The 22,053-nt window shown below is 33.8% G+C and overlaps 1 protein-coding gene across 5 annotated transcripts in view; it reads right to left on the bottom strand.

Moving 5' to 3' along the window:
- Positions 1 to 22,053, bottom strand: part of ClpX (Caseinolytic protease chaperone subunit) — a 30,499-nt gene that overhangs the window by 7,969 nt on the left and 477 nt on the right. For 4 of the 5 annotated variants that reach the window (XM_085185063.1, XM_085185062.1, XM_085185064.1 and 1 more), the window contains exons 2-5: positions 10,131 to 10,265; positions 6,259 to 6,466; positions 1,841 to 2,019; positions 109 to 219 (exon numbers count right to left, since the gene is read on the bottom strand). In XM_085185063.1, the coding sequence (XP_085041189.1) occupies positions 109 to 219; positions 1,841 to 2,019; positions 6,259 to 6,466; positions 10,131 to 10,265 (633 nt within the window). The remainder of the gene's footprint in view (positions 1 to 108; positions 220 to 1,840; positions 2,020 to 6,258; positions 6,467 to 10,130; positions 10,266 to 22,053) is intronic. The other variant, XM_085185065.1, reaches the window with a different exon arrangement.

Raw genomic sequence — 22,053 nt, 5'->3', positions numbered from 1 at the left:
ATTTCCAACCTAAATGAACTTACTACTACTACTACTACTATTAACTTACTCCGACTTTATGAAAAAAAAAAACGAGAAAAATAAAAAAGGAAGAGAACAATCACTCACCACTCCCAGTGGGCCCCAGCAGCAGTACATTACTCTTGTCCAGGCGCAGCTCGTGGTGGCTGCGCTCTAACACCTCCGCGCCGCCAGCGCCTGCGTTATTCAAATGAACATCTGTGAAATTATCATTACTTACATTTATAGGAAATGTATGGAAATATGACCGTTGTGGCACAGTGGCCCGAGCATGTGATGTGCAATCGCGATTATAGGATCGATTCTCACTTGGGGAAATCAATTATTCAGTATTTTAGTTTCGTCGCTCTGATAACAAAAACAAAGCGCGGCGATGAGTTCCGTTACTCAGTATACCTTGAAAATCCTAATAAACATGAATATATCAGATCAATTAGGAATTATTGATTTCTTTATGAATAAAATATAAGGAGAAAAGGGGGGTTGCGCCTAATTTCTCTAGACGTTGCTTGACGCTGTTAAATGGTAGAACACAACGCCGCACTTTTTCTTCTTACCAGTACGAGGAAATGAAAATAAACCATTGTCCTAAGTGAGAATCGAACCCATAATCATAGTGTTTACAATCTGACTGCGCCGCACCGGACCCTAATCTATATATATATAAAGACTTGTCCTCACTGACTGAGGTAAGACGCACGCACAGCCGTAACCGCTGTACGTAGAAACGTGGAATTTGGACAGATGTTTACTTTCGTAATCTGGACATCCACTAAGAAGGGATTTTGGAAAATTTTAACCCTAAAGGGGTGAAATAGGGGTTGAAAGTTAGTATGGAAAAAAATTTAAATCGCCACCGATTCTTATAAAATTTGAAATTCAGACTCTTAAAAGTATTTAATTGAACACGTGTTTCATGGTTTTCTAGAATTCTTTCCCTAAGGGTGCAAATAAGGGGTTGAAAGTTTATATGGAAAAATCTTTAAATCGCACCGATTTTTATAAAATTTGAAATTTAGACTCTTAAAAATATTTCATTGAACACATGTTTCATGGTTTATTAGAATTCACCCCTTAATAAGCAAGCGAAGCTGCGCGCGTCCGCTAGTCAGTTATAAAAATTTCTTAATATACCTAATCAATTTTTTTTTCATTACCAGAGCGGAAAAATTAACATATTAAACATCCCATTCCCTGAGAGGAAATCGAATAACCTTAAAAACATAACAGTAATTTTAATCCAAACATTTGAATAAATTAAAATGAAAATAAAGACTTTCTGTTAAAATCTGTCATTCCGGTCGAATAAGCAAACATTGAAAACGGAGCGCAGAAACGAGACAGTTTCGCTTTTAAAAGGCTTCACGAGTCGATTGGTCACACTCTCTCAAACTACTTTGGCTTTTGTTGAAATTTTACTGTTTATCGTGTGCCAAAGGCACTACTATAGTGCAGTTCAAATCGAACATTTCGTTTGATTGATGATTGTAAGTTCTATTGTTACATGGTATATAAAAATAGCGAAGATTTATTTTCCTAGGAGGATTGAGAAAAATTTTAATTATAAGGTACTTTCGCCTTTTTCGTGTTGAGTGGCGGAACTCAACGCTTGCCTCGCTACCAAATCGGGTAAATATTAAACATTTAATTTCCTAAAACCGACTGGTTATGGAAACCAAACCCACAAGCTGTGGTATTTATGGACGGACGCTGCTGCTTCTGGTCCACGCCACTGGCCTTAAAAAAGGTTAGTTTTAGAACTTAATTATTCTGAGCAAACCACAAAACACAGATATTAAAATCACTAATCATTCCTTACCTCTATGTGTGTGATGTAGGGGGTGGTGGGCATCACTACTTGTTCCGCTAGTGACGTTGTTATATATTCTCTTATAGTGATTGTATACGGCTACTGATAAAACTTTCTTGGCATATTCTTGTCCTACGACGTGCTTGTTTAGATATTCGAATATCTTTTTCGGTGGCGGAGGCGGTTTTCTGGAAAAAAAAATACAATGTATATAAATAAAAATATTAACTGGATTAACTGATTCATTTCCTCGCACTAGTTTAGAGGCAAAGCGCAACGTTGAGTTGCGCCACTCAACACGCAGTGCCACGAGAATTCGACAGGAAGTGTTAAATGGATGGATGTTCCGATTAGAACACAGTGTCTTAACACTATGCTCACAGGTGCATTAATCCCTCTGCCATCCTGCTATATGCGGGATACTGCGTAAAGCTAAAAAAAGGGTAATTTTTAAACAAAGAAAATAAAATATAAATATATATTATATTATACTTAGTAAACACACCTCAGATAAGTTATCATACAATGACATTGTGTTATTTTGACAGTCACCAGTTCGGTTTAGGAGTCAACGGACGCTATAACAGATTGTTTGTTGGAGATTGATAATTACTAATAATTGGGTCACTTTTTTCGTTTCGATTTTTACATTATGAGTATGATGAATAATGCTTTAAATTAGCAAGATACGAAATTAATATTTTTTAATTCTGTACTTATATATGAAACGTCATTATTATAAGACGTACCGCAAGAAATTGTTGGACATGGAAAATGGAAACCTGGCATGTACCCTACATGCCTCTGGGCAGCGTAGGGAATCACTAAGAGGATTTTAAATGAAACTTTTAAAACAGATTATTTGCATACTTAAGTTTTATAACCGGCGTTTGACGACGACTTCACTAAAAAATGTGTAGGACTCGAGGAGATCAAAGATCTTATTGCTAAAATAATCACACTATCATATAATGGAATAATGACGATTTATATATTTCTTTCATTATTTAAGTAGTACGAAGGTTAAAAGGGGAATATCCATTTGGCTGTGCAATTCCAGGTCACACTATCAGAAGTGTAAAAGTGTAAAAGTGGTAAACAACAGATATGGAGGCAACCCTACACCCTAGAACTTACCACGAGGCAAAACCCGGGGTATCTTTGACCAGAGAGTTTTAGAGGTCAGTCAGCGTTTCAGAGGCTGAAAACTAAGTCAAACGCTACGATTTTATAATGGAGGACAGAGTTACAAATACCTTTATAATATAAGTACTAAATACTATTAATACTTTGTTACTACGGTAAGTCACCAAGCAAGATTGAGGTTTACGTCAAGACTCAACATAGTAAACAGGAAGTATGATATATATATATGTAAAGAATTGTTTGTACAATTAGTTATATATTTTACGCTTGTATTAGTATACGTCATAATATATCTTGATTATTTGTATATACCATTATATATCTAGATATATTATGCATATTAGATTTATGGGCTCATAATGTATATTCAATAAAGTGTAATGCCCGATTATTAGAATTAATTTATGTAAATCTCTCCGTTTGCGGTATACGAAGAGATTAAGGCGAGTTAATTTTACACATTTATCTTTCTATACACAAATATATATAATTAAAATTAAATTTTATTGCATTGAGTGTTTAATGGTGGAACTCAACCTTCAGCTCGTTAGCAGAGTGAGGAAATGATAATATTAACTTTTTCGTTTCCTCGAGTCGGAATCGAACCCACAATTTAGCGCTTGTGCTCCTGCGCCACGACTGGCCTGTAATATCAGTACGATTTTTTTTGGCCTGGCCTGTAATGTCATATCAGTATGAAACAATCATTTGTCGATTACTAACACTAAAATAACACATAATTTTCGCAAAATATGGCCCCTTCTGTAGCTCTGAATTAACCATGAAAACAGTAGAGCAGACTTTCACGAAAATTATTTAAATATTTTTAATTTACAAATAAACGCATATGTACGTGGGTAGAAGAGTATAAATTTACAAATAAAAAAGTATCCAATCATAAATTTTCTTTTTAATCTGCCTAGACAACGCAACACTAGTACTAGAATTGGAACCCGCAACCATCGTTTCTAGAATCAGCTATTTGTCCATAGTGCCATACAGCAGTTATTATAAAAGTCAGGCCGACAAGTTACAGCGTCTAAAACAAAGTCATCTGAAGGAAGTTCAATGACATAAAGGATGATACATCTGCTATTTATATTAAAATCATTTTCCACTAACATGCTAAAAACTTATTGTATCAGCATCGCTACGCTACATCATAGCAGAGCCGGTTAAAACTGATCGGTGACAGTCGTAAGTTCAAATTCCTTACCTATCCCTATATTATTATTGTGTTCTGCCACTCAACACGCAAAAAGCCTCCAGAATTCGGCAGAAAGTGGGGAATGGAATATCTTAACACTAGGTTCCCTCTGCCTACCCTGTTGAGTGCGGGATACAGCGTGAAGTTGTGAAGCTGACTTATATTATTATTATTATTTTTTTTGTTTTATTTATCGAAAAAGTCTATACTCTGTAGGCTCTATCTCGCGTATTTAGAATAAACGTGTGTCATCCCAATTCTTAGTTGTCTTGTAAATCTATTTAATCACGCTGGCGAAGCCACTGTTAAAAACTAAAGTAGAGTAAAGAGTAAAAATAGTTTTTCTATTTACCATTAAAACAAGAATAAATGTTTAACAAAAAAATCTGTAGGTATGTACATTATATGTACATACATAAGTAGTTTCTGTATTTGGTCAAATAAGTAATTTTTCTCAAACACGTTCAAAAAGCATTGACCCTCTAATACGCGACCTTGACGTTTGCGTAAACTAGTAGAATACTTCGATACAAATGAATTATTGTTATTTCTTTGTATGTTTCTGACTGATGGTTATGGGTTAGATTCTGAATTGAGTCATGTTTTTTCTTACTTTTCACTTAAAATTAAAAGCTTAAAATGAGTCTTGTAATGAGTAACTAGTAGTTAAAAGTAGAATAACAAGATAGAATTTTAAAGATATTTTAACTAACTTAACATAACAATACACAACCGACGGTTATAATTAACGACGATTGTGGTTTCGATTCCCATTTGGGGGAAAAAAATGTTTTCATATAAAGACACTAGTACCTGGTAGTATTGCGTGATAGTGTCTTAACACTTCGTTCTTTCCGTCTACTCTATATGCGGTATACGGAGTGAAGCTATATGAAAATGTATCCATGTTATTCTGTAACTCTCGCCATTATCAGTTCAATATCAAAAACTAGCATTTAAGTTTGCCAAGACAAAACAATATTAGGCTCCCTAAAGTTTTTTTTTTCCATTTTATCAATTAAACAAAAGTGAGGTGATGTGTTGACCTCAATTATAGATGTAAGCGACCTTCCTAATACGATCGCCTTCGGTATTTTCATATCGGTTGTACAAGGCTGTTTGGTTAATCTCTAATTATTATTTATTTATTAAAATATCAATAAAAATCAATTGTATATTGATTATTTGTAAAGTATTAAAGAGTGTTTTGCAGGCTTAGTATTCTACTACATTCCCGGTTTATCCTGCATATAACAGGGTTGGCAGGAGAATCTCGTGTTAAGATAACCAGGTCTCCTCTTTCCCTGGGACCTCGACCCTGCATTTTATCTTATCCGAGCGGAAATATGAAACAAACCCACAACCGTCGGGTTTTTCATAAACTTAATAAACTTTCTTATGAAGAGCTTTTTAACAAATAGCACAGCGTGGCTGGCTACCCTTAGTATTTTGTTCAGCTTGACATAGGCACCTAATATTAAGATACTCTGTTCCACACTCTGCTACCACTACATAGAATCCAATATTAATCAATATTATTATAATCATGTTAAATAGAAAACCATTCACATTCGTGATTGTGGCTGATAAAAAATAAAATCGGAGTGTATAGTCACTGAAATATCTCCATTTACTAAGCAGAACTATGAAATTTATTTACGCTTTTGTAACATAGGAACTGAACAAATTTCAAATCTACTGATGCGAGCCCGTTTACAAAATATTTATAAAAAATAAACGATATGTGCATTCGAGTAAAAAAATTAGAATAGCCAAATAAGGTAAAAAAGAACAAATATTTTTCATAACTATCGGTACGCTCATACTTCATGGTATAACAATAAGACTACATATTATATATCGGTGATATTCCGGAATGAATGTGGATTCGATCCCCACTCGAGACAATGAATTATTTTCATTTCCTCGTTCTAGTTGACGAAGTGCGAGGTTGAGTCCTTCAAAGAGTCATTTTATGTCAGAGAGGATCTACAGAGCAAAAATTATTCAAAGTCTAAATTATCAAAATCCATCTTAAAAAAAGGTCAAATTTCCTAACAAAACATAGAAATACCTGTAAAATCCAGATTTGTTTTCGGCATTGTCCTTAATACTTTTCTTTGTGTCGACCTCGCTGAGAACAACGAAGAAGTGGTGGCACTTATCACATTTGACAAATCTCGTGGAGCTCACGAAGGTTTCCACGTGAGTGCAGGGGTCACCACACTTAGGGCACGTCAGTACTCCACTACCTCCGGACTTCTTGCCGCCAGATGATGATCCTAAAGGTTGGGAGAAAAGAAACTGTTTAATTATTTGTAACACTTGACAGGCATTAGGTATACTTATATATTATTCACGAAAACAGAGTGTTTTAACAATAGGTTATCGCTGCATTTATCAAAATATAGCAAAGTTATGTCCTTTAATTTGCACACAATTATCTAAATTGACGCAATAAAACAAAAATCTAGATAGCCAGCCTCAGAGGCACAAGCGGCCGCAGACGCAATGATAGTCGGTTCGATTCTTACTCGGTGGAATGAAATATTTAATATTCTTATTCTAGATATATTTTTTATCCATTTGCACCTAGAAACATAGGACGACGAAGTCCAATTTTGTTTGTACATACACCAAGGAAAGACGAATATTTAAAGATGTTTTCTATAACAATATGAAATTTTAATTATACATTTAGCGCAGGTCATCAACCCCTGGTTCGGTCCACAAAGCTAAACACAAAGATTACAATCAAAACAAATGTTTAAAATAACAATTCGCGACATCAATCGCTATATAATGAGTTGTACGAGAACAGTCGTGATTATTGCGAATCGTCGTTTTGGGCTACGATTTACATCTTTACTATATACCTACTACTAATAAAAAAATGAAAAGTTTGTGTAATTCTACGTGCCAATCTCAGGAATCATTGAGACAGGATGTTAATATGGATATAGGATGTTAAATCATATGAAGAAAGTAAGTGTTTAACACGTTCCCGCCGGCGCGTAAATCTATGTTGGCCTTCATCATCTTTGTATCTTTGACTCTTGTATCTTTGCTTTTTATATATGTACGTTAAATTATCAGTGTCTATTAGCACAATCGAATGCGCAACACCGGTAGTACACGGTGCCCGATAGCACAATTTAGTGCGAGCCACAGGTGGTACACGCCGGCGTGAACGTGTTAATGGGAACGGAGGTTCCCAGGAAAAGAGCGTGAAGGTAAAAAAAACAGTAAAAAGAGTCCAACAGAGCATTTTTTCTTAAAAACACTCTGCAATCTGCAAAAAAATAATAAACAAGAAAAAAGAACCAAAACTGCATTTAGAGCAACTAGGTATTCTAAATACAGTCATATTTATATTTAAACTAGTGGACCCGAACGCGGCTACGCCCGCTTGAACTATACGAATATTTATTAAACATATTTATGAAATTATTTTCAGTTTTCAATAGAGATGCGTTAAGCAAGCTCATTTTGGGCGACGTTTTCTAACAACAAACTTTGCAAATCGTTGCTTAGCAACGGCGGTTGTTATAAACATGGCGGAATAAATTGCATGTCAATTTATTAAGTATATTAATATATTGATATATGTATATCCAAAATATTACAAATATGAGAAAAAAGTATCCTATGTTCATCCCGAGACCTTCAAGTATCTCTATATGAGTATTTTGAATTTAAAAACTTGCCTACCTCGCGCGAGCTTTCATTTCACTTGCCGGGACCGAGGTAACGATAGTAGGTATGTAGCCTTGTAAGACAATTTATTTAAAGCAGAGTAGGCAGGGGCAACCTAGTGTTAAGACACTCCGATGCTCGGTGTTGAGTTCCGCCACTCAACACGCAATGCCTCCAGAATTCGGCGGAAAGTAGGTAACGGAAGAACAAAATGTCTTAGCATTAGGTTCCTAGGTTCCGCAGCATACGTAGTATTGTAGTAGTATAGGTACACAATAAAGATAACAAAAAATGTAAAATACATATATTAAATAACTACCTACTATATCGGCAAATTACTAAAAAATAATATGTTACATAAGGCTTTTACAATCTTGACCTTTACAGAAGATTATAGATGAATCACGAGATGAGAACAATGGAAAATTAACCTTGCGTTGCATCAGTGAAGGTTGCTTTCACCTTGACAACATGTGTGGGGTGAAAATAATGCAAGAAACGATTATATGGTGTTGTTTAATTATAAATCTCGAAAAAACTTTATGAAGAAGTCTTAATATTTATGGTTTTATCAGCGGACCACCGTCTGCGAGGATTCTTACAGACAATCTACGGCATATTAAGATTATAAAGCTGAAGAGTTAAGTTTTATCGACAAAATTAGCATAATGCAACCTTGTTTAACAAATTAAAACAGAAATAAAAAGTACCTACATACCTCTTACTTATTTCACACATCCATACAACTTCCATTTCAACAAGTAGACAAAGTGGCAGATAAAAAAATTCGCTTCACGCTGTATCCCGCACACAGCAGGGTAGGTAGAGGGAACCTTGTGCTAAGACACTCCGTTACCTACTTTCCGCCGATTCTGGAGGCATTGTTAAGTGGCGGAACTCAACACCAGACATGACACCAGAGCAAAGAAATGGAAATATAAATATTTAATTTCCAATTTCCACAACCAGTCGTGTTAACAGTCACACTTCGTGCCCGTAGGCCACGACTGGCTTCAAGTGTGCCTTTTCAAATATAATTAAATCGTTTCCAATCACCTAATGAAGTAACATCCACGTGTTCGCTTAAACAACGTGTAACTATGTTACCACTACATATATTAAGTGTTTGAATACATGTTTTATATTGAAATTGTTTCATAGTTGTTACGAGTACTTACAACTCTACACGCAACGAAGTATAGATCTCACTTGGGAGAACGATACTTTGTATTTACAGTATTTTTTTCTCAGCTTCACGCTGTATCCCGCATGTAGCTGGGTAGGCAAAGGGAACCTTCGTTCCACACTTTCCACCAATTTTTCGAAGCACTGCTTGTTGAGTGTGGTGTGTTATTTCGTCGAGGAATCGAACCCACAAGCGTCGCGTTACAGTCACACGCTTAAGCCAGTGCATCATTTACAACTTTTGCTGGTATAATTAGACAAAGCACGATGTTATTTTCCGCTAGATTACGAAACATAACGCCGTATATATAATATTGTCTAATTACTTGGGTTGCAAATCCCAGGCACAGCAGTGCACTGAGATGTGAAATCTTCTGGTTGTCGCTGTAGTCGGTCCGCAGATCCAACCACCGACCCAATTATAGGTTCGAATCAAACTCGGGGAAATGTCTTTATCTAATATAGGTACTCGTATATTAGAAAAAGAAAACATTTACGAAAACCTCGAAGAAAACATTTAAGAGGATAAACTATTATTTTCCTTATATGTACGTAGTTTTATTTATTCAATTTTTATCTCGTTATTATAAACTTAGCTTTGTTTGTACACTCCTTTATAATGTAAACTAGTGATAAATTAATATACAAGAATATTATAATAGAAAAAACGAATTAAGCAGGTTTACACTATAAGCCGGCGTTATTCTGTTCTAGTTTTCATTTTTCGGCTTCACGCAGTACACCGCATGTAGCACCGTAGGATAGTGTTAGGACACTCCGTCCTCCGCGAAAAACGTCTTATCTATACCACATACACTAATATGTATCTACTTACTTAATTATAAAAGCTGAAGAAATCCATTTGTGGAATACCCTAACCTCACGAACTACTGGGCCAATTTAAAAAATAAACATTTTTGTTGGAGTTTTTTTTTTATAGAGAATACAAGGCAAGCGAACGTACTTGTCACCTGATAGTGACACCGCCGCCCATGACCCTGTGTAATACCTTACTTATTTCAAATTGAATACAATAGAAAAAAATATAGTAATGAATATAGCTACCTTCTCCAGTCCCCAAATCCTTGGCATTGTGTGGAGGTCCGGGCGGCTGCTCTGTGGGACTCTTGCACAGAACGGTGCTGGTGCTGAGCGGTCTAGCACAAGTGCGTCGTAGGCTGCGACATGTGTGGGCACCACCTGGGCATAAAAGTGAATAATTTTAAAGTGTTGGCCAAACAATTGATAAGAAAATTTAATATTAGAAATTATTGTATATCTTTACTTAATATTATAAAGCTTTGCTATTGACTGAGGATGTTCTTTACAGCATCATCGGTTAGGAAGAGGCGAAAGTACAAATGACCGCTCTGACGAGTAATTAAGATGATTATTCTTTATTATACTACTGTTACCTCTTGTTGAGACACTCCGTTCCCCATTTCCCCCCACACAGTTGTACCACTATGATTTAGGATTATGTAAAACAATGTTCTATAACATTCAAGGTTCTATAACCTAATCATAATTTTTAAAATTATTGTCTTTCTATTTATACAGGCGCCTCTTCTGAAACTGGACGGATTTCAATGAAACTTTTTTTGTTCCACAGTTATTAGGCCTTGGTAAGATTAGGGCTATGTTGGATTTTGAAGCAACCCTGATGTAGAACCATACCGGTCCAGCTAAACTCTAAGAAATATATGCATAAGCGCAGCTTTAGCAGAAAGTTGTTCAAATAATGGACACGAAATATGTTTTTTTTAAAATAAAGATATATCAGTACACTTAATATTAACTATTTCTATCAGAAATTAAGTTATGTTTCGACCCAACATACCCACAAGCCGCCATGTTTCCCCCAATTAACCATTGTTGTTCAACAATGGTGAGGCGGGTGACGAATCCGATTGTTTTCGTCAATCGTCGACGGCGACCCACTTTCTTTATTTACGACTTACTTCAAGTAAAAGTGATTGTATTAAAGCGTGCAGCTTTAATCTTGTATGTCTGTTGGTAAGCGCCAACTTGTATGACTTTGACCTAATTTAAGGTTTTTTTAGCTACGCTTTGTATCTCGATCATAGCAGGGTACTCACTTCGAATCCCTTGGGTGAATTAAATGTTTAATATTCTTATTGTTTCGGTCTGATAACAAGACAAAGGCGCGACATTCCACCACTCAACAGGCAATGTATTGAGAATTCGACTGAAAATAGTGATAGCAAGTGTCTTAATGGAAACAGGGTGTCCGAACACTAGGTTCCCAGGTTCTCTCTGTCTACCCTACCATCTGCGGGATACAACATGAACGGGGATCGAAGCCTCAACCGTAATGTTTACAAACACAGACACTGTACCACTGTGCCACGACGATATAATGTATATTTAAATGATACAGACGACACCAAAGACCTACCTACGGCCATTGCCTTAAATCAACCATATCCAAAATACAACAAAAGAGTCATAAATTGTCAATATAAAATTACTAAATAATTACATTAAATCCAAAAGATTTCTCAGAAAAAATCAGCTGGAACAGCCATTTATATGAAAAAATCATATATTATCCATTAATTGTATGCCCGTTTCATAAAATGAATATGCAAAGTACTACAAAGTACCGTTTTGGTAATTTAAGGTAACCATTATCCTCAAAAAGTTCATGATAGGGTTATGTAAGAAGAGGTTAATCATAATAATCAATTTGATATCTGACATTTAGGCTGAATATTATGGCTATCAATTAACCGTTTACCCTCACTTTACGTAAACAAGAAATTAAAAGTTTTGCAGCTTTCAGAGTGAACCTTTTACAAAGACACCACGGCCCTTTACTCTGAGATTGATCTTAAGATGATATTTTCACTCATGAATTATATGAAAACGGCATCTCAAGATCGATTGCAGACTTAAGAGCGATCTATAAATACGGGTCTACATTAAAAAGATAATAAATGAAATATTATTCTCCCGAGTTTATACCAAATTCAGAACCAAAAAAAAATTGATGATGCCAAATGAAAAACGAGTGCCTTTCCTGTGCCTTTTCTACTATAGGTGAATCTGAATTTAAATGAGCTTTAAATCAGTGAAACTGCACATAAACATTCAATCCAAACAAAAATTGATTTCTTATTGTCTTTCTTATTGTATTTCTTATCTTATTTATACATAACCTAAATAATGCGAACCATTTATAGACTGATAATAATTAAATGGATTTTAGGCGATTTCGTATTAAAACAGTGTTGCCACATCCATACATCCTTGTCTCTTTATCGTCATTATTTTCATACAAGGCATTGCATAAATTACAAAACGCCACCTTGACATAATATTATAATATTACCTACATACTTGGGTAAGTGTAACTGGTTTTCGTTGAAAACATTACTTGTAGTTGTCGTGATAAGGCAGAATGTGGAGAACGGTGGGTCTTAACTCTAGGTTCCCTCTACCTTCCCTTCTATGCAAGGGACACAGCGTGAAGTTGATTTGTTTTTGATGTGTAGCTTCCAATTCTAAACATATTTTTTTTGCTTCATGTTATACCCGGCAGTAATACATAGCAGAATAAGCAGAAAGAACCTGGGAATCAAGTGTTAATTTATTACGTTCCCTTTAAGACATTACTGTTCTCCAGTTTCCGCCAAATTCTGGAGGCATTGTACGTTTAATGGCGGAACTCAACACCGGACTTTACCTCATCTCGCGGGATACAGCGTGAAGGTCCTATTTTTTATCACAATTTTCCCGCAACATTTATGAACACCAACACAAAAGTGTAATATGAAGCATCGCGTGAACAAACCACATACAGACACATTCTATATAATAAAGATAATAATCGTAAGTTCAACTCTCTCCCGCGGTTACGATCGTTTTGATAAATGCACGGACATTCATTTTGTTTGCGTAATATTTGTAACTGTGGAGAAACTTTTGAATAGAAAATAATATCATTATATTATAATAAGTTCTGGCCGTTTTGGCTGTCATTATTTGCTGCTATAGCTGAGTAGCTTTGCTTGTACAGATTAATTACTTCTATAGATTTTTAGCTTTACGCTGTATCCAGCATATAGCGGGGTAGGTAAAGGGAACCTTATTAATTTATATTCATTTCTTCGCTCTTTTAACCAGCTGTCACTTAACACGCAATATTTTGAAAATTGGGCGGTAGGTGGAGAACAGAGTGTCTTAACACTAGGTTCCCAGGTTACCCTGCTATTGGCAGAATACAGCATGATGCTAAAAAAATTTATAAGATATTACCATCATATAGTTTAGGCGAAAGTTGTCATCACTTAATTCGACATCATCAAATCATTTGCACCCATTCACATCGATCAAAGGCATTTCAAAGAAACACAAACAAACATTAAAGATTTACATTCACTTAATACTACCTACATGCTATGCAGTAGAGTTACCGAATATAATATTAATAATGTCACAGGCAAATGAAAATTATTTTTACATACAATCATAAAATTTATATTTTTAGCTTGAAAATATATTATTTAATCATTAACTTAATTTATTTATTAAATAGCTGTTAAAATTCCGCTATCGAAAAAATAATAACAATTTACAATATTACGTTAAAGAGTATTAAAAATAATATAACGTTTCCAAATGTTTTTATAGTTCGCGTGAAATTCTTAATTAGGTCAGCTTGGCGTGGATTCAAATATTGCTACATTTACTTTCTCAAAAAAATATCGACACAAATCGTACAGGCAATCCAGTGTGTTGAGACACTCCGCTCCCCACTTTCCGAACAATTATCCAGTTCCGCGTCTCACCAACGTAATACACGTTGTTGAGGGGAGGAACTCAACGCCGCGGTTTGCCTTCTAACCAAAAGGATAAAATCATTTTCCTAAATGGAAATCGAACCCACACCCGACGCATTTACATTAAGAACGCCGTTGCCATCACTGCCACAAAAAATATATAAAAAAAACAACCTCACTCAATAATAATACCTACACAAAAATATGTAATATTCCATCGCGCTACATTAAGTGAACGCGAAGCTTTAGCAACAAACTTTCGCCTTCCACTACCTACAAGTGGTAATGTATTTGTAATGACGACGACCATTTCGGTAATTGACGGTGATCTCGCAGCGTGACGGCGTTGCGGCCAACGAGATGGAAATGTTAGAAATTGACATAAGATACACATAGCATCTTGAAAATATTATATTTAAATAAGAATATTCATCATTTATACTTTTATAGAAAACGTATTAGAATTTGAGCTTGGCGGACATCGAACCCGCACCTCTGGGTAACCGCTGCGACTACTAAGCCATACATTCTTATCGAGCTTAGTCTAAATATTTATATGTTGCAATTTATTTATGTTCTATATCTAAAAAATATTTTTCTATTTTTAGTTTGGAATAACACTTTTTTATTAATATTTATCGTAAGGTAATCTGAATCAAGGTTTTTTCCATATATAGTCGAATTAAATCATAGATTTTTTACATAACCAGAATATAGCACAGTAAAGGAATAAACTAAAATTAATACATATACAAATTATTATTTATCAGTTAACGTATGTATGCTTATCGACAGTCAATATACCAAAACAAAGGAAAAGCAACGTTGTATAGTATACATAATTTGGGATATCTCGTGTTGTGATAAGTGATAACATAAAAAAAAAAGTATAAATATTAATAGTATAAAATATAATTATTTTTTTAGCTTCACGCGATATCCCGCACATATCAGGGTAGGTAGAGGAAGCTCGCAAACCTAGTGTTAAGACACTCCGTTCTCATTGAGACACTTCTGTTATTCACTTTCTGCCTATTTCTGGAGGCATTTGGATCGTTACCAGAGCAAGGAAAAGAAAATATTAAATATTCCATCCCCCGAGTGGCAATCGAACCCAACCCAACCGTCACGTTTACAGACACACGCTTGTAGCTGCGCCACGACGGAAGGCCAAAGGAGCAATGCAAACTACACGAATCTAATTACATTATATATTTTTTTATCATCAACAAACATCTGGGCATTCCTCGACCGTGAATTACATTGGAAATACAACCTTGCCATTCTTTTAGGTGTGAGAAGGTCTTTGAAACTTCAATTGGCAAATTATATTTTAAGTTGGTTTAGTAATTAACTCAACCGGCCTTTACGTGTGGGGTTTTTTTGGAAAATAATTCTCTTAAGATTTTCTTAGTAAACCACGCTACATTATGACCCATAGGTGATATCTACACAAAGGATAATTTCTATTAGGATTATCTAAAGGAATAAGAAATTATATCACTAGTGTAGACTTGTAGACTTAGAAGCCGATATCTAATTTCAAGACACTCGGATAAATTTTTTAAAGGGCCCATACAACAAACATTATTTTGTCGTTTTCATAGATGGTACGGAACCAAACGAGCGCGAGTCCGACTCGCACTTGGCCAATTATTTACATAATAAAATATACACACAATGAAGTAATAAACATATATACATACATATATTTTAAAACAAAATCGTTACATGCCAATATAGAAAACGTAATATAATAATTCAATAATACACCTCTTACAAAATTGCATCTCACTAGTGAAAGTAGTTACGTGTAGCTCTCATGATCTAGCCATACTAAGTGCTGAGAGTGAATAACACCTATTATACTGTTTCATTATTACTATTGGAAAGGAGTATTTATGTAACGTGGTCCTAGGTTCAAATCTCGTACAAAAAACCTAGGTATACGTATTAGTACCTATTAGTATTACAGTTAGCATTTACTCGGGATGACGATTATATTTGAATTATATTCATTTCTCTGCTCAGGTAGATGAAGTGCGGCGTTCAGTTCCGCCACCTCACGGGAAATATCTAGGATAATACTACGTTCCCTTTGCCTATCCTGCTATGCAGGTAACTTCGTAAAGCTGAAAAAATTATACAAATACATCGATAAATATAAACGGATTTTTTTATTACAGTTTATCTTTTATGAAAATGAAACCTTCAAAAGTATTTTACAAATAATTTTAAATTAAAAATATAAACTAATTGGCCCGAATAAGACAAGGTTAACTAAATTAACGCGATAACTATTACCTACTGCTATTTTATGCAAAAATTCTAAAGTTTAATAAAATTACAATCAGTGGTCGCTATCCGCAAATGCGCCCGAGTCCGTACGCAAAATGGTGGTTTAAGTCCGATCCTCACGAGGGGAATGTAATATTTCATTTCCCCGTGGTACCGCTTTGGTGATAAGACAACGTGCGCGGTTGAGTTACGCCAATGAACACACAGTATCAAGAACAAATTCGGGCGAAAAGCTGAGAAAGGAGTGTTTTATTATTAATTTCTTTCTACTTACCGCCCTAGAAGTATGAATAATATTCTACAAAGCTTATAAAATGATGCTATAATACTAAAATAGTATTCTTCTCACGAACCAAACCTCGAAGTTTATGTATAAGGAAAAGGCATTCGCACATTGCTCCAAACACTTGGGAAACGTTCATTTTCTAAGCAAACATTGCGAAATAAGCTCTCTACTTTAAGAACTTGTCTTGTGAGCTTTGAGAGCTTAAAACTGGAAATACACTCAGCAAGTCGACTTAATGATCTTTAACAAAGTCAGGATTTTTATTGTAAAATGTATGAATATTAAGTAAGATTTTTAATGGTTTTCTGTTTTTTTAACTTATGATTATTCACGTAAAGTTATTTTATATAGAAATTTAACCTAAAATACTAATAAGTTGATTTAGTTAAATTATACTATAGTATATTTAAAATAAATTGCCTAACAAGAAACCTGCTAGGAAATAATATAATATGATAGAGTATATTTGAATATCTTATAAGACTGTATCTATACTAATATAATAAAGCGGAAGAGTTTGTTTGTTTGTTTGTTTGTTTGTTTGTTTGTTTGAACGCTAAGATCTCTGGATCTACTGGTCCGATTTTCATTGTTTTTGTTTTGTATGAAAGCTGCATTCTTCAGAAGTGCTATAGGCTATATAACATTACATTACACATATATACTAATATATTTTAAAGTACATTCTAATTTGACATGCAATTTATTCTGCCATGTTAATAACAACCGTCGTTGCTACGCGACCGCTACCGCGACGTTTTGATATTGATCCTTATGAAAATAAATATAATAGTCACTTTTAGCATTTTAACTAGATTGAAATTATAGTTTACTGTATAACATACTAATAAATAATTAAGGAGATGTCACTGATTCCAAATGACCTAGCCACCTAGCGGGCGGCACAGTATGACCGACGCGAACGGGCAGATGACGTTGACGGTTTTATAAATTTTCATACATTTTCGAACTTTATTTGTTGTTTATAATTAATTTAAAATACACTTTGATTCTCTTCTTATTTTATTTGATATTGCCCGCTAAAATTATCCTACTCAATAGATAGAAATGTTTAGTTATTTCGTAGAGTCGATATCTATGTACGCACACACGGAAAACTTTAGGTACTTTTTCTAATATTAAAAATACCTATCCTTTAGTTACTTTTAATCCTTTTGTTAGTTCATTTCAATAACTCAGATAATTTTTTCTAATAATGTGTATCTACTTATTATTCTTTTTGATTATTTGAGCTTATATTTTCTTACTAATTCTATTGAGAATTGAAAATAATTTCATGAATATATTTAATAAATATTCTTATAGTTGAAGCAGGCGTAGCCGCGTCCGGGTCCACTAGTAAATTATAAAAGCATTTATTACGAGTTGTGACGCAGGGGTACGACTGCACACGCAAAAGGAAGAAAGGGTCGATTCCCACTCAAGTTGCTATCGAGCGCGACGTTAAATTCCACTACTCAACACGTATCATCTTACTACGTGCGGGATACAAATTATTTTAGATGATGGTTATCATTATGGTTATAATGTAATATACGGTCATTTACATTTTAAATGAATCACGTAAATATAATATAACTCTTTCAGCTATAAAATATAAAAAAAGAACCTACAGTAAATAGTTTTACTATGTAAATAAAAACCCAATTTTATTTCCATACAATATTAAAAAAATACAACCTAATCCAATAAATTTTTTTTTCGTCACGCCGTATCCCGCGATCAACAGGGTAGGCAGAGAGAACCCAGTGTTGAGATACCGTCCCCTATTTTCCACCGAATTTTGGAGGCATTGAGAGTCGCATTTCAATCTGGCCTCAGTTAATCCAATTATAATATAGATTATTTATAGTATACGTAGGTAATACCAACTCTGCTTTTACGATTGTCGTAAAAACATTTTTTTTATCGCAGTTTATTTATAGGTTGATCGCAAACCGAACAGTGACCCGCCTGAGGTCATCGTCGCCTACCTGCCCACTGGAAGCTGGTTTATAGACAAAAATATAGCACCTTAATATTGAGGCAGTTGCGGAAGTTCGATTCCCACTTGGGGTTATGAAGTGCCAGGGGTGCCTGGGGTCCGCCACTCAACACGCATTGTCGCAAATTCCGAAAACGATTTTGATTGTGAATTAAAAAAGATTTTGATTGTCTTGACACAATCAAAATCTTAATTCTAAATATAATTCCGGTGCAAGTGGCTGAAGTTGAGAATACAAATACCTTAGAAAAAGTATTGGAAAAGTATGTACTTTCGCTTTTTACGTTCAAGCACACAATATCTGTAAATCAATTGAGAGCGAAGAAAAAATAGGTAATGAAAAAAGCAGCTTTATGCTTTTTCTAAATCTTAGTGGACTTGACAGACGGAACCTAGTGTAGAACACTCCTTTCCTCACTATCAGCTCAATATAAGTGTCGTAGCGTCTTGAGTGGCCGAACTCAATACCGTGCCTTGTCTTGAGACCGGAGCGAGAACATAATATTCTTAACAATATAAACATTTAGGTAATTATATAACTTTAAAAATATTATTCTAACAGATTCAGTAAGTACAATTATAGAATTAATTAAAATCAAACGCTTCACGGTGCTACCACCATATTTAATCTTTTACGAGCACTTATGTAAATAGTTAGTATTTCATTTAATTAAAAAATGACAAAAAAAGAATAGATATAAATAGAATGTTCGAGAAACGAGCTGCATAAAAAAAGTCTGAAAGTGATCCAAGTGTCAAGTCTTGTTTTTTGTGCTAAACATGTTATAATAACATGCAATATTTTATTATTTTAGCTTCACGCTCATGTATCCCGCATATAGCAAGATAGGTAGAGGGAACCTAAGGGTAAGACACTCCTCGAATTTCCTTGCTACCAGAGCGAAAAAGAATAAAATCATTTATTAATCCGCGTGGAAATTGAACTTACAACCGACGCCTTTGCAGTCAGATATTATACGGCTGGGCCACGACGGCCTCAAACAAAAATACCTATATATTTAAAAAAATATTATTTTAACTATAGGTCATTGTTTAATTATAGCATGCATTATGCACGGTAGACAAAGGGAACAGAGGTGAGCTACTCAATTTCCTTGGGGGAACTGATTGCTGCAGATTCTTAGTCGAACAACGGCAGGAAAATGAAAATTTTAAATAAATATCCATTCCCTTAATGGAAATCGATCCCACAACCATCGCGAACAATCAAACACTACATTATAGCATTACGATGACGTGATAAAAAAGTTGCAATATTATAAAAACTATTATAAGTATAATTATTTTGGCTTCTTATTATCTTTTTCTACAATTTAATCGTTTTTGCGTTAAAAATTGCAAAAGGCATATAAAAACGAAGTCTTACATAACTAAATAATCTTGTAATGTGCCTTGAAAATAATAAATTTAATTTTCACCTGCAGATTACATTTAATATATTAAGTCACTATATCTGCCGGATTGTACAATATATTAAGTACAATCCGGCAGATATAGTGATTAATTAATCACACTTCTACACGTCGCCAGTTCCTTTCCCATATAAAACAAATATTTGTCAGTTCATTTATTTTAAATCTATTGAGTGATGGAATTGTACATAATATCTAATAGTTTGAGCACCCTTGAGCCCCTGCGCTATGACTAGAAACCATGTAAATGTGTTTATTTGTATGTATGTATGTCCTAATGTACTAACCTAAAATACAATTAACTATCACATTACTATAAAGCACTAACAATTACTATTTAATTAGTTTCTAATTTAACAACCACTCTCTGGAATAGATTATGCATTTTACATTGCAATTTATTGGCATATAAAAATTTTATTTATTCAAGTCTGTTGCTATCAATTTATCAATCATAATAAAATGGTTCAATAATCTGATATCGGAACCTCTACCTGTTTTATTTGTTTAATAAATAAATTGGAATATATTTTTGAAAAATTGCCTGTTGAGAGGCAGAACTCAATGCTATACTTTATTTTGTTTCTAGAGTGAGAAAATAAAAATGTTTCAAATTTCAAGTGGGAATGAAACCCACAACTGTTGCATCATTCAAATACTGTACACAACAGCCTCATTAAGGATGGATGGACTATTATAAAATGGTGTTAACCATCCACAGAATTGAACTTGGCTTTCATAACAAAAGGCAACAATATCTACTGAACTAAAAGGATAAAATGCACCCAGGGACGCATTTACATCTCTGTACATTCACTAGAGCTCATAATAAAATTGCAAGATGCATAATAAATTCTTACTCAATTACAAAGAGAACTAAAACAATCATATTTAAAATAATATTATAGATTCTAAATTTCCATTCTAAATGCTAAGTTCCTAAAGTCAGCACATTCAACAAAAACTTGAACTTTATAATATTAGTATAAATTTTTGTGAAATAATAAAACTGCAATAGAGGAAAGAACTAATTAGAAAAATGACATTAGTATACTAATCAACGGCAATTTGTTTAATGATAAATGATTAAATGTGTATTTTACAAGTGAAGAAACAGTTTAATAATAATTGAATTGTTCCTGACAGATATGTTTACATGGTAGGTATATTAGAAAATCTGTCATTAGAGGATTTGTTTATGTGACAAACCTCAATTTTGAAAAGTTTGTCAAAAATGCATTTTTCATTATTGCATGTGGTAAGCTTCCCTTAATATTTCATTTTTATTTTGAAGTTTTAATGTTATTAGAACATAAAAATAACTCACATTAATAAATAAATAGGTACATAGTGGATAAGTTAGTAAATTAATAAATACTGTTTGCCAATCAGTCAGTATACTTAGTTTTCTGTTTATCCATCAAGATAAATGAAAGTAACATATATCCTGCTACATATATTCCATTGTTTGAATTCACATAATGTGAAAATAAAAGAACAAAGCTTTGTAACATCACATTAGTACCAAGAACTGGTCACACTTTCCTTTTACAGATATTGTTTTGTTTTAAGACCACACTTAAAATAAATTAAGAACAATAATAATTATAATGGTCATATTTTTTCATTTGCTTTTTTTACAAATCAACTATAATTATTTGTAAGAAATTAATTTTTAATCATAATTAATGTGATATTTTATGGTAAATTACAAATAGGTTATAGGCAAATGGATAAAGAATTTACAAATAACTTGTAAAAACTAGTAAGGAATATCAATGAAATATAAAAAATTGTTTACAATTATATTATCAATATCATTGTACTATGTATAGATTCGAGAAAAAAATAATTTTAATGGCACTTGCTCAAACCTTCATATGTTTTATAACGAATAAAACACTATTCTACTCTATTTATTGATTTATACAATATTTACTTAACAAATATTAGGCGTGATTACAAACAAAAAACATCTCGCATAGAAAAGACCTCCGAAATAAGTCGATTATACAATTCCAACGTTAATGACCTTGTTGGAACCTCGACATAGTGTTATTTTGTAATAAAAACATATTAAAATCCAATAAGGTTAGATTCTAATAAGAAAGAATATTGAAACGCAGTTTTGTCATTTTGTTATCAAACATTCAATATACTG

This window comes from Heliconius melpomene, chromosome 4, assembly GCF_056956725.1.
Source record: "Heliconius melpomene rosina isolate 202511_hmr_F chromosome 4, ASM5695672v1, whole genome shotgun sequence".
In the NCBI taxonomy this organism is placed as follows: Eukaryota; Metazoa; Arthropoda; class Insecta; order Lepidoptera; family Nymphalidae; genus Heliconius; species Heliconius melpomene.
This window is presented reverse-complemented; position numbering and strand designations above follow the sequence as displayed.